At 37.8% G+C, this 26,256-nt stretch overlaps 1 protein-coding gene across 2 annotated transcripts in view; it reads right to left on the bottom strand.

Moving 5' to 3' along the window:
* Window positions 1-825: 825 nt before the first annotated feature.
* Smyd5 (SET and MYND domain containing, class 5) overlaps window positions 826-26,256 on the bottom strand; it is a 286,654-nt gene continuing 261,223 nt past the window's right edge. For both annotated transcript variants that reach the window (XM_068231074.1, XM_067134770.2), the window contains 3 exons: window positions 16,533-16,710; window positions 2,583-2,805; window positions 826-2,499 (listed from right to left, as the gene is read on the bottom strand). In XM_068231074.1, coding sequence (XP_068087175.1) covers window positions 2,397-2,499; window positions 2,583-2,805; window positions 16,533-16,710 — 504 coding nt within the window. In that variant the 3' untranslated portion in view covers window positions 826-2,396. The remainder of the gene's footprint in view (window positions 2,500-2,582; window positions 2,806-16,532; window positions 16,711-26,256) is intronic.

Below are 26,256 nucleotides of genomic sequence, written 5' to 3'. Positions count from 1 at the left end.
GAGGCAGAGATAATGCTCCGCATGTATGCACAAGTTTTCATGTTCGACTCGCATAGGATTATCCTTGTCTCTTACAGCCAATATCCACAGTTCGTGCATTAAACAGCTGTAACTGCACACACAGTACAAGAACTCACTGTATTTAAGACACACTTGTCAGTCAAGGAATGCACCATATCATTTCTCCTCTCGTCTGTTGGTTGTAGTAACGTTCTTTATTATTTAACATGCTCGAAGATGCAACGCTGCCGTCCAACGACTGTGTATTTCTTCACTCACAATGTTGTAAATAGAATGAAATAGTGAACAAAGGAAACAATATGCCCATGCCCTTGTTCTACTTCAATGCACAGTTCACAACAGTGTAGTAGTGATCTTTGGACTTTGTTTAGGATGTGTGGTGTGTCGCGAATGATCTGGAAAGCCGCCTGTATTCTTGGTACAATTTCTTCTTCTCTTTCTACGGGGTTCACATAGTGTTCAATTTGTGCAGAACAAACTGTACACTGCCTACTGGGGCTGGGAAGCAACTACGCAAAACGAACTAGAAACTTGTGCATCGCACCGAGCATTACCTTTGTTTCCGACTTCCCCTCCCTTCTCTCCTCTGACATACAGCAACAGGCAGCAGCTGGCTCTCGGGCACAGCAAATACAGCAAGTTCGTCACTTTAAATCACGCACACTTAACTAACTTTCTCGAAAAGAAACATTTTTCTCCATCAATCCAATTGCACCATCGTTCTTAACATTACACAAAGAGCATCACTGATTTTTTTGTCAGTATAGTTATGATACAAAAATAATGAATAATAATGAATAGAGATAATTTCACATGATCTTTAATATCTCCCTCTGATGTACGTAGGTAGAATATCCAAACTATGTTGATCTCCATTATTCTTAAATCCCTGTTACAATAGATGAAAATTGTTTACAATTGTAATATTGTATGCTAAGGCCTTCTGCACATGGAGTGAAACAGTAGAGACAAAAATGTCTTGGCGATTTGAACAGCATAGAGAATATGTCGGATATCATTATGAGACGAGCGTACTGCACACAGAGCTACCTCAAAGTGATGGCATGGTCAGTCATCCTGTCGTAAGGTTGTTATCCTACATTATTTTCTCTGGTTTAGTTTCTTTTACCATTTGTTTTTATGTTTCCATGATAATGTCAGGGAGTGATTCAGGTTATGAAGAAGACATTATTGCAATGGTGGTAGTTGTTTTAAGGTGCCAGACATCAAAGTTTTCAGCCCACAATATATCATCATCATCGAGTGACTTATCAGTTACAGGGAAAAAGGATGAATTTGGGTGGGGTCTATCGATACATACAGAGAAATATAAACTGCACACTATTCTTCACCATTTAGGAGCTGCAGCAACAGACTCATAATTCACTGCTTTCTACAGAATGACCAAAGCAATCCAGCATTCAGATAACTGAGGCGTATGGAGAATTAAAAATAATTGCTCCAGTCATAATGCAAAGGAACACAAATCTGAATGTGTCAGTGAGGAAGAAAGAATATTAAATTTAGTTAAGCTTATTCATTTATTTTATGGCATTGTATTTCTATTGGTAGCCTACCTAATGAAAATATGTCCTGATCATGTTACTGATGAAACAGAAGGGTTTGGAAGGGTTGGAAGTTGCAGAAGCAGTTGGGGGTGTTTTATCTGTGAGATTTCTTCTGTGCATACTCATATAGCATATGTTCAGTTCTTGCTCATTTATTACCAAAGAGCACTGGAAGAATCAATATAGAAGTTTTGCACCATATGAACAAAGAACCAGAAATTCTCACTACCATCAGAGAAGGAAGCTAGAATACTTTGGTCCTTTGATGCGGAACAGTAAATACCACCTTCCGCAAGTAATGTTCCAAGGGAAAATTAACGGGAACTTGAGCCAGTGATTTGGGGTAACAAAGCTTACTCTGTTCAGAACAGCTATGAACAAACAACAGATCATGCTACTAATCACCAACATTATGCGAGGCCATGGCACATGAAGAAGAAGACTGGAGGAACACCATGTGGGATGGAAAAGAACTATAGGAATAAGGAGACACATATGAAACAAAACCTACACATAGTGTTGCAAGCTACTGGTTGGATAAGTGTTTCCTACTGGTCTGCTCAAGGTATCACTGTATGCAGGGCTCAATTGAACTGCATTGGAAGTGACTTGCAAGCTACTGCACACCACTCCAAGATAGCTCTGTGTGCAGAAGGCCTAAGAGAAAGCCCTTCACAGTTACAGCTGCTTGTTTCTTGAAATCACCTGCACATTGAAACTTGTTGCTTCTCTATCCTGAAATCTTTGTAAACAGAACAATATAAAAAAAGATGAGTGAAGGTTTGTTTTTGCCAGAATCTTGAGGAACTAATCACTTTCATCTTCATCTGTTTCTTCTTCACTAGTAACGTCAAGATCTCCTAACTGAGCTTCACACTTACGACAATGACAAACAAACAGGTAATTTTCCCTGAAATTAAAAAGAAATGAACTGTCATGTCAAATGTTGAACCAAAACTGAGTACTCATAAGAAATAGAAAAAAATCACAAACCTCAGAATTTTCTGCCTGGAATGACGACTCCTTTCCAATGCGCAGTCATCTAAGTAGCTTACACATATTTCATCACCTGAAGCAATATCCTGGGTAGCACACATAACCAACTGGAAGTTACTGTATGGAAATGTTGGAACAGCATTTGGCTCACAGCTATGATTGCAAGAACTTTGCAAAGCATACAGAGCTGATCCCTCATTGTTCAGAAAACCACCTGCCTCTGTGACAAACAATAATCACACATTTTTATGAAACAGAATCACACCAACTATTACAAATATGTCACATGACATATTTGATTATAAAGTAATTCGTGCTGCAACTAATAAAATTTTAGGTGCATTTAATGACAACCATAAATACTGTACTCGGGAGAAAAATTAGGAAAAGGGGTTTAACTAGAATAAACATATCCCAGACAGAACTGCTAAAAGAAACAAGCCACTGCAAGGGACTCGCACACACGCACGCACGCACGCATGCACACACGCACTCTCACACTCTTAAACACAAAGATGCACATGTACCAGGATAGGATCTCAGCTGGAATGTACTGCTAGTGTGCGTGTGTGGAATTATCTATAGGATTACTGTATATATGAAACAGCAAAAACATGTTTTTTTCAAGAATTTATAAAAAAACTTGCGTGAGGGCATTATTTGAAATACGGTTGGTACCACTTCCCCTCAAACAATGGATCCTGTTATAGTACAGCATTAAAAGATATAAATTTAATTATGACAGATCCGTATTGAACTGTGATTACAATAATATTTAAATAAGATATTATTAAGGTCCACCTTTTCAATACAAACTGTACAATGTTTTAAATTACATACATGTTCAGGGACTAGTTTCGACCCAACAGTAGGTCACCATCAGCCTAAAGCAAATCAAACACAAATGCATCGAAGAAATTAAACAATGTAAAAACACAAAGGTCTTAAAAATGTACATACCATGTAAGAAATTAAGATAAGATTCGAGAGATGTGCTGCACTACGTTAAAAAATAGCTGTATGATAGAGATTCATAAAAAATCCAGTGCGCAGTACAACATTTTTAAAAAGTTGTTAAAGAAAGAGATCCTTAAATTGTTGGTCATGGAATTCAATATAGGCTGGCTCCTTAAAGATGCTGCTTTCCATTCAAATATCAACTGAGCCGAAGTCACGCTGTTTTCTCAAGATATTCATAAATTCAGTACACATTGATGCGAAGCATGATGATAGAAAGGCTCTTGTGTTTTTAGAATCTTGAAGGATGATGATTGTTGCACGTGGAGGCTTAATATATAATAGTAAATAAAGGTGGTTGGATTTCACAGTTCAATGCGGACCGTATAGTTGACATTGAATAAATGACAGCTAAGATAGAAATTAGGGGGAAAACATATTTAAATGAAATATGCCATATGGGAATTACCTTGTGTTGTAACAAGCTGAGCAGAGCTGGAAATGAAGCGTGAATGAGGAGTGGAGTGGGTGAGGTTCAAATCAAGTCATGTGAAGGAGGTGCGGGGAGAAAGAAAGAGGAAGGGAAGTGGAAAGAAGAAGAGGGGTGGGTGGATGGGGGGGGAGGTTGTCAAAGCGGGGCTGAGGGATATGGGAATATAGAAGATTGCCTAAGTACTGTAAACAGAATGAAAAATCAGATCTTGACTATTTGATTTTGTGTTTCTGAAAATGTGAATGAGCAGGTCAAATAGAATATCTGGTTTTTCGGAAATGTAATTAAGATTGTAATTTGGATTAAAATATTGGTCCAAATGTACAAAGCAGTTCTCTGCTATATCAAGGAGGGGCCCTTTACTCATAATTTTGAGGATTTCCGTATCATGCTTAATGTCAGTAAACTTATGATTGTCATGTGTTGTCCTACTGCTGAAAATTTATTGTATTTCAGGGCACTGACATGTTCCAAGTATCTTATGTTGAAGCTCCTTCCTGTCTGTCCAACATAAGTAAAATTACAGCTGTTGTATTTTATCCCATATACTTCTGATTTTGAAAAGCAATCAGTCATTAATAGAATTTGAGTTGTGTAAGATTGTTGGATTATTATTGAAGGTTTTCAAAGCTATTTTAACATCATGTTTTTTAAAAAGGTTAGTGACTTTATAAATATCTTCACTGAACGTGAAGGTAGAAAATAAAGTAACTTTAGGTTTTTCCTTTTTCAGAGTGGTTAAAGGGCGATGTTTGTATTTATTGATAACTAGCTGTTACCCACGGCTTCGCTCGTGATGATTTCGTAAGTTGATACAAATTAATTTTTCCTCGGTACTGCATTAAGGCATTATCTGAAAATCTCTAAAGTATAAAAACTCGCCGAAAAACTGCATTTCATTTACCCCCAGAACCTCTTTGTAAACCACGTTTGTGGCATTGCCTTTTAGGGCTAAGATGACCAAGCTACTGGCAGAGCTAAATCAAGAACATGCGACATGGAACTCAGTAGTACGTGGCTGACATGCTGAGTCAGGCAGTCTCCATGTTGAATTGATCAGTAGTCATCTGTTTTCAACTGTATTTCAAAGTGTAACCTCTGTGGTATTCGGTGTCAGTTGTCAACTGTTTAAAGATGGCAGCTTTGTTGATATTCTACAAGTGAAGTGTTTTTGTTTTGTGATACGGTGATTAAGGTTATGTGTGTATTAATTTGTGAATATGCAAATAAAAGTATTGTACCAACTGACAGCAGGGTGTGGATACGTCAAAAGTTGTACGCGCAACTGGCAAAAACCAAAACATGACTTCAAAAAGCAATTAGTAATCGTGGAGTATTTCGCACTGCATATTCTTATACAGTTAATACCAGACAGCAAGACTGTAATCTTAAAAGCTTTTCAGTCTGCCAAACACATCATTTCAATATAAATATTATTCTATGATGTACCTGTAAAAAAAAACATTATTAAACAAGGAATCAAATGCACACTTATAAACAAAGAATGATATGTTGAGCCCTTATTAAAGTGCTCATTTTATTGCTGTACTATCATTTATTGACAGTACAGTGAACATTAATTTTATTAAGTCTTGGTAACTTGGAGTGATCAGGGCATATGTTTCACAATTCAACAGAAAGTTTGGCACTGGTGGTCTATTGTCTGCAAGCTAAATTAAGAAATAAGGGTGTCTACCTGATGCGCACACGACCTTCATGTACATGCGTCAGAACAAGGGAATGATGGAAAACAATGGCAGAGACCAACGGACCACATTTCGGAAGCCCGACACGAGGCTAGAATGTCATATGACTTGAGTTTAAAGTAAGCGTAGGTGACATGATGATTTGAACCAATGGAAAGGTAGCATCATTTCAATATTGGCAAGACAATGGCTAAATCGAGAGATGTGCCCTGAGCGAGCGTACGATAACGGTTGTGGAGGCGAATGAATAAGTGTTTATTTTCTTGAATTTTGTGCCATGCATTTTACATCAGGAACCCACGTTGATTTATGCTCGACGTTGTAAGATGATTGGTTTTATGTCATGTAATCTATTTCATTAATATTTTCCATCGAGACTGTGTGATTGAGAGTTGCCTGAATGTGGCATGCTTTTCTTGGTGATGCCAAGGAAAATCTGACATGTTTTTTGCTCTTTGATTTTTGTATATTTTGCCATTTATGTGATTTTTATTGTGTGTGGCTCCGATCCACAGCTGATTTGTGTTCATGTGGATAATCGTTATCGAGGGGTATATTTTGGTGGGATGTTTTACCACTCAGCGCATTTTTATGTGAACAGTTAGTTATTTTCACCTCAAAGCACATTAAAACAAGTTTTTATTTTAAGGTAAGAGACCCCCACTGCAATGTAAAGTCTGCAGGACAGAGGAAATACTCATCTGAAGTGGAAGAAATTAACAAACCAGCCAAGCGTGTGGTGCAGGCATGCTGGCCAAGTCGTCTCTTAAGAAGAAGTGTTAAAGCTTATAACCTGTTTCTTGTGTAAATGTTAAATAGGGTGTAGGCTTATGATTGCTTATTTGAAATGTATATTTCCTCAATATGAACTCCATGAAAGGTTGAGACGAAGTTTGTACAGTAGAACCTCGATTATATGTTCCCGGAAATTATGTTTTCCCGGATTATTCATTCAAATGATGTGGTCCCATGAGCATTCTAATTAAATCACTTTGTAAAAATCCTGCATTATCCGTTCATCGAAGAAACGATTTCCCGGATCAACTGTCCAGAAATGTCAGTCCCATCAATGCTAAATCCTCGATCAAGCGTTTTTCAAGGACATTTATGGCAGACTTATGGATCTTGGAGTTAACGTCCCGTCATTGGGATAATTAGAGCAGGTACTGTTCTGGAAAACCGATCGGCGGCGAACTTGCATAGGTTTTTGGCACTTCCCTCAGGGCATATTATAGCCACTAGGCGCTTCAGGGAGGAATCGAAACTGCTCCTTCTTAACACAAATTTAGTATTTTAATATTATAGTATACGATTATGTTACAAACCATTACTCTCATCCTTGTTCCGTATTGAAAACAGCTATACCACTAAGTATACAAAAGGAGCATTTCATTACCCCTCCTATTCAATTAATTCCACAGTTATGTGGTTAAATGAACATAGAAATTACTAGGTTTAAAAGGACATTGAACATTATTGAGCATTATCAGCCTTATTTAATCTTAAAACAAGCTTTGGTTTGAGGACGTTATCACTTATAAAAACTGAACTGTTGATTTCTTAAAAGTATTGACAGCATAACATATACAACACATGCTAAAATTACTTTAAACAATTTAAAATGTTCATCTAAAAAGAATTTTGTGTTATATTAATTCTAAAAATAACACATGTCCGACACTAAAATGGATCCTCTTCGTAAAAAGTTTGAATGTACGTATCGCTTGGGGATCGGATTATTGAAACCAAGACTTCAGTAGACAAGAATGGTATGACAAAACGCAAAAGCTCAGACAAAGATTCTTCTGGGTCAACATGTGGAAAGACATCCTTGACCAGAGATGCCAACTTTCAATAAAGGCAATTCGTAATGCAGCCGTTTCGGTACCGGGCCGTAGATTTAATTTTTTTTTTCCGAGATCTTACTAACATACATATAATTGAAAAATCAGCAACATACTGGCATATAAAGAGTGTATGATTCTTACCTGCTGAAGTAACAAGTGATCTGCAGTACATATCTGAGTGGAGGTTGAAGAATCATTTCTTTTGTTAAGTACTGTAGTTGCTGCCCTTAGCAGCTTGTAGTTGCTGTTTGGTAAACATACACTGGTGACATGCTTTTTCATTTGATATTATGTGCATCCTCTGCACTAACAGAGCACTTAACAGTTCCGTGTTCATATTAGCACTCAGTCTTGTTCATCCTCACCATACGCAACTGAAAAATCACGGCTACACACATTACAAAACACGTGTGAATGAGATTTTGAGGAACGCAGTAAACAGGGACATTCTTTTGAGTATTCCTCCCTAAATTTTTGAACTATTTTTGGTTTATTACTAGCGTCACTAATCACGGTAACGTCACCACACGTATTTCCCTGCACAAGAAATCGCTTCATTATTTCAAACCTTTTGTATTTTGTAACACACGATTAGCATATATCCTAGAAGAGCAATATATGTAAATTTGGCAGCCAAAATCGCAATAAATACCTCTTCAACAGTCACGCATGCAGTATCCACAATGAAACAGAGTTTGTCACCACTTTGCTGCCAAAACAAAGACAAAACAACTCGCATATTTACAATGGCGAAAAATGAGAGTATCCTCCTATTCAATACATCATATATTCCGTCATTAGATGGAGCAAACAAATTCAGACATGTTTCGGCTCGCTTGAGCCATCTTCAGTGAAATAAATTAGGGGGGTTGGAATAATTTACTGTGCCCTACTGGACCCTGAAGTTCCGGCCAGGCGACAGCCGGTCTCGAACCCAGAGTACAGTAGTGAAAGAACTCTCACAGACATGAGCTGGTGCACATAGTCTTACCTGAACATAATCCTCTTCACTCAACCGGATAAGCATTCTTCTCAGGGAAAACATGGGGATAACGGGGCAACAAAAGATAAACACGAGGATATGTGACTAATCAGGTAAGAACAGGCTAAATTAAAATAAAATAAAATATCTAACAGAAACATCGCTGCATTCAAAGTTTAACAAATAGGGATTTATTACACAAAATTGAATTATTTACAAATGAAAGAGCTTTTCATTATGATAGGGTAAATAACGCTGAGCCGATGACAACCAGTTCACTGCCTTCACGAAAACAGCTGTTCTGTAACAAGCATGTTACCATAGTGTAAGTAACGAACTCAAGAAAAACGGATATCTGCTGAAATACACATTATTGAATGACTCCCATAAAATTTACTATGCCTCGTACCGTTGAACCCCGGTGCAAACAAAAATCACCACAAAATGTACAATGACCTGACTCGGTCACGAACCCTAGTCCCATGACGAGTAAGGCGTCAAAGATACCTATGCAAACCATATAAAAAGGACACAATCAACATATACACGGGTGTCAGTATCAAACGGGCCAGTGTTAAAAATTTACGTAAAACAAATAGGACATAAAAAAGATCTCTCCCTGCTTTCAAAACATCAAGGTCCTCCTCCCCTTCGCACACTTGACAAGCTGCAGACGACAAAAACCAATTCTCAAGCCTGTGACGTCAAGCTCAACGACCTTCACCCTCACCACTTCACTCGCTACAGTCCCCCTAATTTATGAGCTCATCTGGGCGGCAGGCTAAAAATCTCGCCTTTCAAAAGAAACACCTCACGTAATCTGCTGCTAAATGCCCTCTCTTAAATACACCTGGGCTATCTGCCCTCGTCTCAATATCACCAGCAGTATCGCAAATCTTACTTACGCCTCTCATGGGCTAAATCTTGGTGCTACAAAAACACTAATCATTAAGCGATAGTCACATGGCCATACTAGGCATCTCCAAATACATCCAATATACTCTCAATTGTGCTGGGCTCTCTCATATCAATCGCAAATCTTACTTCTGCCTCTCATGGGCTCATATCTCTCAAATATTCGGACTCGCTCGCTCTATCAGTGAAGCTGGGTGGATTTACCGGTTCATGCTGGTCTCAACTATACGAATCTACGTCTGCAGAAACAAATGCCTAAATGCGATATAATAAAAAGTACCAGTCTGTAAGACTAACCTCCTATGACCAAAAGGAGTTCGATCAGACCCATAAAATCACACGTACGTAAAATAATACAATCGAAATGAAATACACACGCTAACAAGGAATCTACAAATATCATCTACCTTAACGTACGGGGTTCGAGCTTGAGGCCTAGCTCTAAATTACAAGGAAAATTTTCCTACCATAACTAATCTGTTGACTGACGGCCCCCATATTCCTATCTAAATTTAAATGACATGCTTGAAACAGAATTGGAAAGCTCTGACCTTATGTTATCGATGACATAACGGAGCGGCCCTCCCTGTGGACCACTGAATCTACCACATCATGATAGACTGCGGCGCTGGCATCAGATACTGTTGACCACTTGGAGACATTCTTTCTTGTGTGGCACCTTCGTACAGCTCCCTCTGTAGTTGGAAGGTGTCCCCTTCGACGTCGCGCTGATCAGGTGCTCCCAACGTTCCTGGATCGATGCCCGTTGTCGTGTTGGCTTCAGCTCCTGGTTGTGGCTTCCTTGCAATGATGATGTCAAACACTCGTTCTGACATGATGCTGGGGTAACTGAAAATAAATTCATATATTACAGACTGTCCAAACTCGATGCCTGTTTCCACTACTATCGTGTCTCACACGTCACATTAACCAAGTCTCGTTCAGAGTTTTACACCTGGTACACAGTTTCTTCCCTACATTAGGTCACTGTTATTTCATCCCTTCATTCGGACAACATGTCGTTTCTAAATTCCTATCCTGAGCCAACATTAATTCTAGCAGTTCGTCAGTCATAACGTGACCTCATAGAAATATGAAGCTACTAGTTCATTAGTCTCTTATAAGCAGTACCTCATCTCCCCCTAGCATATTCTCACAGGTAAAATCTTAAATTCAGCTGAATATTCAAGTTGATTACTTACTTCCTCGCAGAAATAGCAGTACGAGTAGTAGGTGCAGCTCGAAGACAAAGCGTTGTTCTCAGTACCAACACGCAGTATGACGACTCGTTCAAGCAGCCTTCTGGTCCAAGAATGAGACTGATATGCCAGGCGGCCTTATTTTATAATCTCGTATAGCGTCATCACGCCGCTTGGTCGCGTGCAATCTACGCGCGCCCGCGAAGTTTTTTTTCCCGCACAAAGTACATCATGAGCTCTAATTAACAAATGCATTTATGAATGCAGCCCTAACGCATATCAAAATTAAGCAGAAATTATGCAGGTTGCAATTCTTGTCTCAAATCCAATGCAACTCTTCCGTAACCAAAGATATTAATTTAATTCTTTCTTCCCTCCTAATATAAGTTTTGCCGGGATCTGGGAAGCGTCCCCAATCTTCATCAAGAGGCTTGGCTTGGGACATAACTCCTTTTAATGAGTTTCTGGAGATTTCTCATAATGACGCTCTCGCTCACTTCACACAAGAACGCTTCTTCTGGACTCCTTTATGACATATACTGTAAGACAATGGCTTCGTGGGTGGCCTCGTGTGATTCCAATATCCAATACTAAAATTAATACCATTGTCCCATGAACAGTGCTTTTCGCCTGCAGGTTAATTCAGGCTTGGTTTCTCTCAAAAATGTTTGCTCCCGCTCTCCTCCTGACCAATTTGATGTGATGGGTTTCCACTAGGATGATTTTGACAGCGATTTCAAACTGTTTTGTCATTTTTATAAACCAATAATTTGTAAACTATGAGGTCCACAACCTCACCATGTGCTACTATTATTCATTTCCATCTGCATCATTTGTTTTCACATTCCCTTGTTTCTTAGGTTAACACAGTTTTTAGTATCAATTATTATTTCAAATTAATATCTGTTTCACTGAATTTTGTCGCAATAAGTTGTTTTTTGCTCTGCATATTGATGTAAATATTGTATATTTGTGCTAATTTTGTTTCCGTCTAGGCTCTCTTTTGTTTGTTTTTTCATTTGCTCTTTCATTATGTTTTTTAGCATTTTTTCAACTCATATTATGTAAATTATTCCAACCCCCCTAATTTATTTCACTGAAGATGGCTCAAGCAAGCCGAAACATGTCTGAATTTGTTTGCTCCGTCTAATGACGGAATATATGATGTATTGAATAGGAGGATACTCTCATTTTTCGCCACTGTAAAGTGAAAACCGTCAATACGGAATGATTATAATATCTTGTAACTCACATATTTGCATGGAAGTCTGGTCATGTGACGAACAAAGACAACAGCTCCGCAAGATATACCACTTCGCAGGTGCCTATTTCTCCGGTACTGGAAGCCAGACAATGCGTGAAAACTCAAAATATTCTTAATAGAGGGACATGAAAAAGGTATAAATGATTACTGAGAAATCCGAAAATAATATTCTAAGAATTCAAGCTGTAATGGCAATCCTTGTGTATCCTTTTAAACACTGCATACACTTAGATTTAAAAATTAATAAAAAATCGAAATTTGAGGTGTGTAGTTCGTGAAGGAGTAATTGTGATGGGTAATTCGTAATTATTACGATTGAATCGCAATATTTAAATCTAAGAATTTCATTTTTGTCCATATTGAACTGAGAATGGAAGATAGGAAACTTAAAAGGGTCCACCTTTTCAATACAAATAAATGTTATAGTTTATTTACAACATATATTTACACTTGGAACTAGTTTCGACGCTGTTTGGCGTCATCTTCAGCCAAAATGTGGGAAATAAGCATAGCATGTAGACATTTATATTATACAAGGTGTTATCTCTGCTTGACTATGTGAAAGGGTGCTACATCCGCGCCTGCACCAAGGCGAGCAAGAGGAAGGCAGCTTCCAGTCAGCCTTGGGAGATCATGGCCCTGGACTTGATGGGTCCTTATCCTAGAACACCAAGGGGTAATACAGGACTCCTAGTAATCACCGACCTCTTCACAAGATGGATTGAAGTCTTTCCAATACCAAAAGCCAGAACGGGACTCAGCCGCTACGGTTATCCACGGTGCAGTCTGTCAGACGACGGGAGTCAGTTCATGTCAGGTAAGTGGCAGCAAATGATGACTGAATGGGGTGTGGAGCACTGGACCACACCTATCTACAACCCAAGGGCCAATCCAATGGAACGACAGAACCAGGAACTAAAAAGGATGCTACAGGTCGACCTAACAGACAAGGAACATTGACTGTTGGACCGTCAGATACCACAGTCACTCTTTGCCCTGCGACTACGCATCAACCACATCACTGGCTATTCCCCAGAGAAGTTGTTCCCTGGTCGACAGCTATACGGCACCCACTTCTGGTCAAGATGATACAGCTGTTTCCCTAGCAGAGCAGCAGCATAAGCAGCAGCAGGACATCAAGGAAAAGCAAGCATTGGCTAAGAGATCCCTTACCCAGACCAAGGCTCAATATGTCGAAGAGGCCCAGATCTTCCTACCAGGCCAACAAGTACTGCGACATAACCACCCAGTCAGTAATAAGATTGGAGGGTTGCACGCAGGTCTCGCAGCTAAGTGGGTTGGTCTCATCGAGGTCGATAAGCAGCTGGGCCATGGGGTCTACTCACTAAAGACCAAACCTCCTGTCAAGGTCAACGCATCAGAATTGCGGCGAGCCACCCAACCGCTGCGCATACAGAGTAAGCCTGGTACTGCCACGGGTCCACCTGGAGGAGAGGCTACTAATGACACGGCACTATCTGCTCATGAGGAGGAGAACGCATCGACTACCACCTAGGGGGGAGGCTTCAGCGAGGCGACACCAACCCTCAACACGGCACAATCCGGTAAAGAGGAAGAGAGTACACCCAGCGACATTGAGGAAGAGAGAAGATATAATCTAGACTAAGGAAAAGTCGAAGAGTGTGATAGACTGGTGAAATTGTTTTAAGTTATTGGGGGTGATATTGATGCAAGTGTAATGGACTAGTATAACTTGGAAAAAATTCTCTAACTCAAGGGTAAATAATGGAAATATTCAGCTCAAATTATTATTATTATTATTATTATTATTATTATTATTTACTTGTTATGTACGGACTTTATTTGGTATAAATCGTGGTCGTATCATTTATTACTTGTGTGATGTATGATCTGCTTTGAGTAACAAAACGTGAGGTTATGTCACGATACGTCTGCTGTATGTATATTAATAAGACTTGATTTGATGTAAGAACACGTAATTAATAGTATATAATTTATTATTACCTGTAAATATGGTGTGTAACCGCTACTACAGTGGTTACACAAAACAAAGCACTAAATACAATAAAGGGAGGAAAGTAAGAGCAACTACACAATCCCAATAACCACTACACACTCAGTGAAACATCAGCCGATAACAACTTTAGTAAATATCAGTAGGGCCAACTAGATGACAAACTAGGAAGGTGGGAAGAGGCTGGGAACCTACCAAAGGCAGGGATATGACTTAGGTCGCAGATTCAGAAATAATCAACCGTGATCCTTAATTTTCAAAATATTATTTACAAATGGATTTTACAAATAAATTCCAAACAAATTCCACAATGCGGCAGGTACCGACACATAACGTTAATAAAATACAACCTACATGTTTGGCTGACACACACCAATTATTAATACATGTTCTTAGACAATAGCATCCTACAAGTTCAGAGATTCAAACGAACTATACATCTAGTTACAAATCCAGTTGTACAATGCAATTTAGTAAGTAAGAAGAAACGTAATATGCTATTATAATTTACAGTGAAGTTAAACGTACTTTTCAAAAACTCTAGCGTACATCAAGTGACACAGAACTACCAGAGGCAAAACCCCACGGTAAATATATTAAACTACAATTTACATATTTAGCGAAACAAGGAACGGGGAATGCCTCAAAAACAACAGGCAAGCCCAGCTGAAAAGCTAAGGCATCATAAATATTTAAGTGGCGAATCTAGGTGAGGTTAGGGTAGACTCCTATATGAAAAGCAAGCGAACATTACAGGAAATTTAATCTGGAACAGAAATCAAGAGTGCTTACCCACAAGGTGGCCCATCCCGGTAGCGAGACGACGTCAAAACTTCAGACAACCAGATAGACTGCTGACAGACCAAGACAGACACCAAATGCTGCCTCGCACTCTGTATAAGGGAAACCCTGGTCTTGGAGTAGCCAATCAGAACATACGAGCCCGTGTATCGTCACCCAGATTCACCAATCACAACTCCTACTTCAGTCGTGAACTTTAACATACTTTCTCGAATACACACAATCCTGAACCTTCCATTTCCAGAATAGTCAGAACATACTTTCTAGAATACATAACCAACAAAAGGCAACACACCCTGTTCAAAAATTCGCGTCACAAATTTTCTGGACACTTCCAGTAAATATAGAACTGAAATCTACTATTTACAAATACAATATGTTATCAAATATTACACTGTACAGGCTAGGTTGTTACCAATAAAACATTATCACTATACCTCATATCATACAGCAAGTACTACGGAAGGTTTACAAATAAAGTCTTCAATAAACATTTTCCACTTTCCAACACATTCAACACCTGTGACATGGTGTATAAATCCAATGTAATGCTGTGCAACATATGGTAACAGTCCAGAACAACGCACCTTTGTCACTCGAGTTTTATACAATGTTCTATCTATTTGTACATAGGTTATTGGAGGCTCGAGGAGATACGAGAAAACATGTTGTATCATACATTCCTACAAGCCTAGCCAGGCAAGGTATATAAAGAGACATTCTTGGGCAGTAGAGTTGAGTTGTTAGTGAGGAGTTGTTAGTAAGTGTGTGAACTCATGTTGTGAGTTTGTTATGTTGGTAGTTTGTTAACATGCTAATGTGTCAGTCTTCTTCTTCTTCTTCTTCTTCTTCTTCTTCTTCTTCTTCTTCTTTTTCTTCTTCTTCTTCTTCTTCTTCTTCTTCTTCTTCTTCTTCGAGTCAGTTCAAGATGGCACTTCATTAGTGTGTGTGTGTATAATGTGTAATTTGTAAATAAAACAGTGTACACAATTGACAGCAGCTCCTGTGTGCGTCTTTGTGAATACGATAAAGATTACACAGAAATAACATTGCAGCCAATCTTTTAACAGGTAATGGAAGAGGTGAAACTGTATTAATACCATGTTTTCCCCTAATTCCCAGGAATTATCCTTTCCCATTTAAGCAACTTAAGTGGCTGTTTTGCCACTGCCATGTCCATATATAAACTGCTAAGCTAAATGCTCACTACCGCTGGGGTAGAGTTTGGAAATTCAGAATGTCTCTCACAGGGCCAACTGTACGTTGCTTCGTTGCTTAGTCCAGAGTCAGATCCTCTAATCCTTTTTTATACATGTGCCAGGCAGTGAGAACCAAAACACTGTTTCCACCAAGGCTCATCTCCAATAGAAAGATATCCCTTCCATTAACAGAACAAACATATTAAAAGCACCCACAACATATTTCACACCTTCTCTACTATTCTTGCTTTTAGGTTCATAGTTTACGAAGGAGTGTGTCCTTTTATAGGTAGAATATTCATACTTTCACTCCAGCCGCAAATCTGATTGCTTTTATCAATTTACCTGAACCACATACATGGCCAATCTATTGAAGATAGATACAACAGCTAATAATTACATAATTACAAACTAAGATTATTATAAAATTTAATGTATAGGATAAACTTGAAGATGATTTTTATTTTTGTATCGGTATGAACTGCAATCTCGAGTTCTTTAGTTTAATATAATAAGAATAATAGCTAATTAAGAGTACTTTGTCCACAATGACATGCCAAATAATGCTAAAAATCTGATGAACAATACCTTCATCTAGATCCTCATACAGTTTATCAATGAAACTATCAAGTTCCTGTCTTTCCTCTGATGAAATCATCAAGTCAGAAGTATGCTTCACCCACTGGCTCAATGGACTAGTGCCAACTCCTTGGCCATTTGTGCCAACGAGAGCCACAAGAGAACGGAAACCTTCCGGTGTTAACCACTGAAACAACAAACAATGCATACAGCAAGTAAAAATCAAAGTAGATTAATGTTTACGGTCCTGTGTCTATACTTGGGGAAAATCCAACTAGTATTATAAATCACCAATTATAGGAAGTTACGAACAAGGGTATGAACTACAAAATGATAAATACAACGAAAATCTGGTGTGTGCAAAGGGAACAACAGAAAGGAAAGACAAGGACAGTCATGGAAACAAAACAGGATAAGAACAAAATCTCAAACACTGCCATCTTCATAAACATACCAGTTATAACAGGTCTATTATTTCTCAGCCCTCGACGGGCTCATTTCTGCTTTCCAACTTTGTCCAAACATTAGTCATCCATACTAATTGAGAGGGCTTCTTCATTCCTGATGTAAGTGAAAGACAACAGAAAGCAGGACAAATACTGTACCGAGAGGTACACGCCAGTGCCGCACTATTAAATGTAGCGCCTAAATGAACTCCTCTACTGGTGAAACAGTGAAATTGAAACTACACCAACTTATAAATTTATCCACAAGATAAATAAATATGATGTAGTTTTGTTATTGTGAAGTTTCCTGAGCTGACTGTATTTCTACTTGCTTTGTTTGCCATTCATCAAGAAGTTTGGACTTTCTTCCATAGATGTCACTACAAAAAAATTATGATCATGCACCCTGGTGCAAAGTGAAAGAATTTTTGATTTAAAGAAGTTTTGTATTCATAAGTTCTTTTACTAATTGATGTTCATTTATTTTTGGGTTGGCAATATTTATCTTTTCTTTCCGCCAGTTTTGAATCTACCCAATCCCTAATTTCTGTAATTAATTTTCTACCAATCACAGTCTTCTTATTCAATCCTGAGTGTTACTTTTGAAATGTACCAATAAAATTCTGTGGGTGTGTCTTGATTATTCATGAATGATCTCAAACTTTCCCCGAGGGTTTATAAACTGCGGATTTTCTCATCTCTTGGACAACTGGTCGTCATCTTACTGTGTGTGTGTGTGTGTGTGTCAAGCAGGAGGTGGGAGGCCTCTTCGTCAGCTGCTAGAACTTCTATAAGGTAATGGCCACATAACATCTTTCTTTCTTTCTTGCTAGCTCTGCAGTTTAACCCGAGGGAAAGGTCCGAAATCGTTAACCATGTAACCTTCTTTTCTAAAAATGTAACTTCTGCTGGCTAATGTAATAACTTCATAAAATCTTCAACTGTAAATCCGGGATAGAGAGTGCTGAACCCTCTCGAGCTCCCCTTCATCTTGGTTTGAGGTGCCACATTTTGTTTTCTGCAATGTATTAAAGTGATTTCCTTGCGTGCTACCTCAGTAGTTTGGGAATTGCTCCTGTTTCATCGGCCTAGTGCCTTTTAGGTTTTAAGAATTCATATCTAGGAGTGCAAGTACACGCCTCCATTCAATTTGTGTTTTGGGCCATTTACTTAACCTGTTCTTTTCTGCAAGGCCCAATAGGTTGGGTACTAGATACTCCTGTTTCAAATTTGTAAGTTGTGCCTTGATGGCGAGTGATTGTAATTTTCTGATATTGACTTGAATAGGCTTGGAAAACTGAGAGAACATCAGCTCTTTTCAAGTGTTGTAAAAGTGCCTCTGGGAGGCTTGATATTGTAAGTTGGGAGCAAGTGCTCCATGTATTGAGGGATTTCTGCCCTTGAGTAAATTTGTGCTCTTTTGTAAATTTGAGCTAGGAGCTCAAGAATTGTAAAGCGAGGGGCTTGAAGCCAAGATTTTTAAACGGTCACTAAATTTTGAATTTTCTTGTCTTGTCTAAAATTTGTCATTGTACCTGATGTTTCATTGTTATGAAAATTTGCTAAGGTTGAATTTAAGAAAATATAACCTTCAGTTTAAGTTTTAAATTCTTTTCTTGACATTGTAGTTAGACCCATTCATCCCGGCACCTTCTTTCACCTCTGCGGTCCACGATAAACCCCGAAACAAATACAAAAAGAAAGACGAAAGTATATAAAGATGGTAGGAGATACAAGAATTATTTTAATGTAAGATTATTTCTAGTTGTTTTGAGAAAAGCCAATCTATAATTTTGTTTTTGGTTAGATAATATTTAATATACTCATAGAAAGTGAAGCCAATTTAATAAAATAACTAATTCGTATAAAAATTAAGAAGGGGAAAATATCAAATGAGATATATTGCTGAAAATATAATTTGTTTGTTCCCTTCCATTACTTATATTGACCTGTTGGACTCTCTATTTTTTAACCTACAAGAGTACGATCCCCGATTTTAGGTCAGAACATATTTGTATAAAACAATCTCCCGATTTTATGTTAGGAAATTTTCGTAAAATAATTTGTTATATAAAGTAGTGAATATCATGAGAGTTTATTAAATTATCATGTCAGAACATAATATTGTAAGAAGATAATATTGCATATGTGCATCATCATATTTTGTATAAATTTCTATTTGTGTAAGAGTCTGTGCACATGGCCTAGCAGTGAAGATTGTGCAACCTGGGAGAGTGACTATATTGGGAAAGATGGATGAAGTCGGTTAAAAGTGTTGCAACAAGTCGTTTATAAACCCAGGGTATGGCCGCGAAGTGTATGCTTAAGATGGTAATTCATCAATGTGAATGAATGTGCAAGATTGCTATTGGTGGAATGGCAGCTCGGTAACCAATCCAAACGCTCCAGTTTCGAACGACGTTGCGTTGACCAAAAGACGCTTGAAGATGAGACAGTTGGAGCGTTGATTCCAGTAGACTTCGGCAGACACTATGCCATGTGGTGCGAGCCTATATATACATGTGTGCGCGTGCAACGGAGGTCTTTTTTATTACGGAGTGCTGGAGGAAGCATATTGTGCATGTGTGCAACGAGATGTTGACTATTAATGTTCATGACCATTGTGGTTGCTGTTGATGACGATTACCACTACAAAGTCTTTGCTGTGCGAGTTCTTTACGGGTGAATTACTGTGCCATTATAGGGTCATGACGAGTGCATTACTCGCTAATTGATGTTCCCGGTGAGCAGCTGGTGGAAAACTGCTACATAGTGTTCTTTTGTAAGTAAGGCTCTGGATTATTCCTCTCTGAGGAAATGCACTCTGTGGTTAGTGGTTTACAAGTAATCTGGAGATAACATGTTGTTGGGCACAGAATTGACTACTGCTAGAAGAAATTGTAGGCCGGGTATCCAGTGCTTGGTTGCTTTTTTTATTGATTGGATCTTGCATCTAGCCCACATAAGTTTTTTTTTACATGGTGAAGTTGTTTGATTAACAATGTATAGTTAGGTGACAGGGTCTGTTTTACATACAGTTATAACCCGGGATAAATACACTCCACGGTAATGATGCTCTTGTGTTTATGTATGTAAGGTTAATGATGGAAGTTGTCTTATCCATAGGATACCATGAATAAGAAGCGTGGCCTTCAGAACTATGTATAGTTGTGGTGTATAGCCTGTAGATGTTTGTGGATGTTTATATTGGTCTTGTCACATGACAATTATTGTTGGTGTTTGTTTGTTTTCTTTTAATGTTGTAGCGGAAATAAATTAATGCAGTGAAACTTGTGGGAGTGGCGGAGTAAGGTAAAACCTGGCATGCTACCCAAATTTAATTTCAGGGTTAAATAGCAGCAGGTAGGGTAATGAAGCAAGTTTGGAGCCTTGTCTGCCTGATAACCTTTGCCTTAGGAGAGGCAGTTCTTTCATGCTCTACAGAGTCAATTATTCCTGTAAATCTTTTGCAAGTTGTGCCCACTTTCGTTATTTATATTTTATTCTAGTCACCATTTATCCATTTCGTATTTTTAATTTTGCCAAAATATTACAATCTCCTTGTGTTATTCATCCTCTGTTTCACAATTTTTCAATATTTGTATTCATCTTTATCTCTTTGTTTCTTCCTTTTTCTAGCTTTCTGGAAGTGGCTGCTGAGAAAGCAGTTCATAATTTCCCCTCTAAATGCACAGTAATTTTTACTGCATTACTATTTTCTTTTACCTTTCATACTGCCCCCTTTATTCCTGTTAGGTTCAGCTGGAGAGCGAAAGTCCCAGGCGTGGACAGTTCGCTGTCTGGCTTTGCTTGTTTTTAAAGGCAGGAAAGATACGAGGACTGACGACAATCATAGAAACAACATTTAAAACAACAGGTTTGACATTTATTAATAAACTAGCACTCAATAACAAATTTTAACAAAATTTAAAAATCAAATCTTGATGGGATTTAACTCAAAATTCTTCTCTGTGAGTTGCCTGAGATATAACACCATTGTTCTCCAACCCTTTCGAAGCTGAATTTTAACTGGAAAGCATAACAAACTGTTATTAGCCTACATCTGGCTTGAATAAAGAAAATAAGGTAAGTTGTGAGAATCTCCTCTTAATAATGGTGAAAATATTTACAAGTTAAAAGAAAAATCTAATGTTAATGAGAAAATTTAAATATCAATGAGCTATCTTGGCTCGTAAACGATCCTATGCCATCCTAGGCTATCCTAGATTATCATGTGCTTTCGTGATAACATCTACACTCTCACACAAAAAACTTTACATTCTCGAAAGAAATTAATTAATTATGGCATCATTGACTTCACAAAAATCTGTCATAAAAATAACAAAATCGTCCTTCTCGTGGATAAGTTTCATTTACACTATTACCTCTATCTAGTCTGAGTTCCACTGAACTATGCTTTGAAAATATTTATTATAAAAATTTTAATTAAAGCATGTCTATTTCAGACTTATTATCATTAAATTGCATTCTCATATTTATTATTTCCATGAAACTCCTTCAATATTTCACTGAATAACACGTGATATTAGTTAATTCTTGTTATCTGATGTCTTTAAAAAAAATGACATTTACAATCTTTACAAACATGGGAATCTTTGCCCTCATTAATGAAATAGTACGCACTTATTCATTTGTGTCAGGTACCTTAATATTGCCTCAACGTAAATATTAAATAAAATTCACTAAAGGTTTGAATCCACACAAATTAAATCATCTTAAACAACGCTGACCATAACCTTGGCCCAACATGGTGAACACGTGGTCAGGTCAGAACCACATTTCAATAAATCACAGAACAATGTAAATCACTACAACACTCACTCCACATTCACTCAAATGAGACACGAATATTATTTACATATATTACAAGCGAATTCTAGAATTTGAATTGAATTTTTATTATCATCATCCGCTCATGGAATCTTAAGATGACGGTACTGGTCAAATATCAGCTCACGACCCTTACAGAAATGTGATAAAATATGGACGATCACTTATTCAGAGATAATGAAGTCACACAATGTTGGTCATAAGAATATCAGTGGTTTAATATTTAGAAAAATTGTCGACTACAAACACGCACATAATACAGGTCAAACATTAACACCTCAAACCTGTGGTTCATGAGTCACGATAAAATTACTACTACTTTGAATCTTACACTCATCATTTAACACATGCTCCAACATTTACATAAGTCATGGTTCACCCAACACATACTTCCTAAATAAATTCAATAAATGATCTGTCAGGATTCTGCCGTATTCCAGGCTCACATTCCACTTAATTGAGCACATATCAACATTTCACAATAAGAACAAGTAACATTTAAACTCATGACCCTTAATCTGTCGTTTAACCCGAGCTATAATTTTTATTATTATTATTATTATTATTATTATTATTATTATTATTATTATTATTATTAATAGTAGTAGTAGTAGTGCTGGATATTATTTCCACATAAATCTGAGTTCGACATTAGATCAGCTGATTCTAACACGCATGAAATCCAACGAAATATGCGAGATGAAATTTACACTGAAATTCAACATATTAAATATGCTGTAAATCTGTCCCACAGGAGTTCAACATTTCAAAATCCTCTCAAAAATAATTTTCATTTATCGGTGAGGACACTGATTTTTAAATAGTACACTAAACTATTGGTTGGGACATTCAGAGTCATATTAGAACACACACACAGTCTAACTACTCTAACAGAATCCAATAACTCATACACTCACAACATAACAACTCTACCATTACCCATGTGAAAGAAGAATGGAAATATCATCCAAATATGCAAATCTAATAGAAATACTACCACTAATGAATAAGTATTATTTCTACAAAGATGAACAGGAAAAACATTATAAATTGGTATTTAAATGTCTGATGGACGTGGATCTCCACAGATGTTCTGGAACTGCTCGTTCGCATGTTGCTGGTAATCTGCTCCAGTCGCTATCTCCCCATGTTAGATGTTGCTTACATCTTAATTCATCATAATGACAGCCAAGTCCAGATCAGAAATATTGTAGGTTTCCCCTTCAGCTGGTTGTTGAAACATCCTAGCAAAGTTCAATGAACACGTTGCAGTCCTCTTCCCTCTTGGTAAGGTGAAAGCTGAAACTACCACAAAATTTTACTCTGTGTTCCACACACAACCACGTTGAATTTATAGAAGAACAGTACGTAACTTAGCCCTCGAAAATCTGCTTTTCTCGTTGAATACTATAATATTGTAGAATCCAAGTATCAGCGTATTACAGCATCTAAATATCAGAGTATAAGAGAGTGTTTCATCGTAAAACACGAGTATATAAGCAATCACCAAGTGGGTGTGTCTCCATAACGTCTTGTAATTGGACGTCGTTCTTACACTTGATAGGTTGCTACAATTCTAGATATTACATTCTCCACAATATACCACACACGCTGCACATTTCTTGGCCTTGAAAGTTTCCAACTAGGTCACATGGTACAGCTGACTGGTCGATCGAAAAATCAATACTTCTCCCCCGGCTGGTAAAAACCGGTTCTATGCATGTGAACACGACCGTATAACACTGAACTTGAAATATATCACCCTTAATAAAGGAATGACAGTCTCTTATTTCCATACACAATAAAACGTTTGTTGTAGGCCAAATTTGAAGGGGACAATACTAAATGTTACAAAGTAATTTGTCACTTCACATGGTCCAAAAATCTGAAAGATGGATTCAAAACAGAACAACATATCACTCTTAAAATGAAATATGTCTTAACAATTTTAAGATAAATTGACTTAAAAACATTTCAGGATAAAAGATAGTTGTGCCTCAGTTAGATATTATAATGCTTGGCACCCATTAGGCCACATAATGGGCACCTCGAAAAACACTGCAGCAATTTCTTCAACTGAAAACATGATTATGGCTTGTTTAGACTCATGCTTCCATGGCCCGTAAATGTAGACATGATAATAAGCTTTTGGGCTTTTGCCATGTCAAGAAAACAACGTGAAGGTCTTTACGTTTCTCAGAGAACTTTGCTTCACGTCATCAGAAGAAAATCACAGCTGTTCATAAGGAAGACGTATACAATAATGAAGGTTTGATTTTAAGAATGCTTTACCATTGGTCTGTAGTAAGTGGTACTCTAATTCATCAATAGATGGATTACTGTAAGCTAGCATTCCAAGAGGGAGCTGACTACATCATCTAAGTTTCAATTAAAACATTTTTTGTTATACTGTATGTGTGTTGCGAAGTAACAGCAATGTCATCAGACGAATCAGGGATGAATGTTGTAGGGAAATAGAAACAAAACTAACAAAAAATAAAGTCCACTGAAAACTCACAAGATGGAAAAAAAAAATAATAAAAATAAGTGTGTAGAAAAAACAGAGGATAATGAGGATGAGTCGGTTGGGGGGGATAACAGGTGTACACACATTATGAAGATATGGCACTTAGCACATAGCATGGAATGAACCATATGGTGATGAGGAATGTACAAATTTGGAAAACACTGGAACGAAATAACAACAGTGAAAGGGCAGGGAAGAGAACTATCTACGTAAATCCTTACTGACTGGCAACAACATACGTATTACTTAATACAAGGAAGACTTCTCCAACAATGAAGGTTTGAATTTAAGAACACTCAGTAAGATACTATGTCATCAGACATATCAGGGGTGAATGTTGTAGGGAAATAAAAATAAAACTAATAAAATAAAAGAAAGTCGATTAAAGACTCAAAGGATAGAAGAATAAAACAGAGGCAAAGAATGAAAAGAAGTTAGTCTAATTGAAGGATGCAGCTAAATTTAGGTGGTTTGAAATAGACAAAGTTTGTCAGGACCCTCTATCCAGACCACAAATGTATTGTCAATATACCTCCACCAAATCGTATGTTTTACGGGCGCCAAAGCAATAGCTTTAAGCAAATTATCACAAAAATAATTTATTCTATTATCACCATCTATTCAATACAAGCCACGTGCTATGTCGGTGAAATCTACATAATACTATATACACTTCTTAGGGACATGTTTCACCCCTTGTTAAGGGCATCATCAGCCTCTAGGTAACCTTAAGGTCAAATGTCTGAAACATTATCTATTCATACAAGGATTACACTGAAAAATACGTTACACCTTAAAAACATCTTAAGTTAACATGTTACAATTATAATATAAGAAATGCCACATTACACACTAACGAGTATTGAGATATGATATTATGTATACTCACGAAAATGAAAAATGAAAATGAAAACTTAAAATATGTAGGCAGTTTGAAAAGTTCTCGGAATGTACTAGAATTAAGTATCTTACCTCGGTGGAACTGCTTTTATTTTTCAACATAGTCTCCCTGTAGACTAATGCATTTGGTCCAGCGATGTTCCAATGCCTTGATCCCATCTCGAAAATGAGGTTCCTCCAGGCCTGCAAAATACCTCTCCAATTCGGCTGTCAGTTCTTCCCTTGTAGAAAATCTCCGTCCACCGAGGAAAATTTTCAGCTTGGGGAATAGATGAAAGTCTGATGGTGCTAAATCAGGTGAATAAGGTGGATGTGGCAACAATTCGTATCCCAGTTCATGAAGTTTTAACACTTGTGTGCGGCAGAGCGTTGTCCTGATAAAAGATGACCTTTTTCCTTGCCAAACCAGGCCTTGTTTCGCATATCTTTTCCTGTAGTTGGTCTAGGAGGTTTGCATAGTATTGCCCCGTATTTGTTTGGCCAGTAGGAAGATAATCTATCACCAGAATGCCTTTTGCATCCCAGAAAACTGAGGCCATGACTTTTCCGGCCGAACGCACTGCCTTTGCTTTCTTTGGTGGTGGTGAATCAACATGTTTCCACTGCTTTGACTGCTGTTTTGTCTCTGGGGTATAGTAGTGGACCCAAGTTTCATCTGTAATCCCAAACCGGCGCAAAAAATCATGTTGGTTGCACTGAAAACGGGCCAGACTTTGTTCGGACATTTCCAATCTGGTGCGTTTATTGTCCAATGTCAAGAGCCGCAGCACCCATCTTGCAGATAATTTTTTCATACCCAATTCTTCGGTTAAAATATAATATATCCATTCAGAAGACATCCATACAGATTCAGCAATCTCCCGCACTTTCAGTCGACGATCCTCCATGACCATTTTATGCACTTTTGCGATAAATTCTGGGGTCGTAACACTTTTTGGCCGTCCACTACGCGGATCATCTTCCAAGCTCTCCCGACCAAATTTAAACTCGCTGGTCCACTTGGAAACAG

This window comes from Anabrus simplex, chromosome 1 (genome assembly GCF_040414725.1).
Source record: "Anabrus simplex isolate iqAnaSimp1 chromosome 1, ASM4041472v1, whole genome shotgun sequence".
Lineage (NCBI taxonomy): Eukaryota > Metazoa > Arthropoda > Insecta > Orthoptera > Tettigoniidae > Anabrus > Anabrus simplex.
This window is presented reverse-complemented; position numbering and strand designations above follow the sequence as displayed.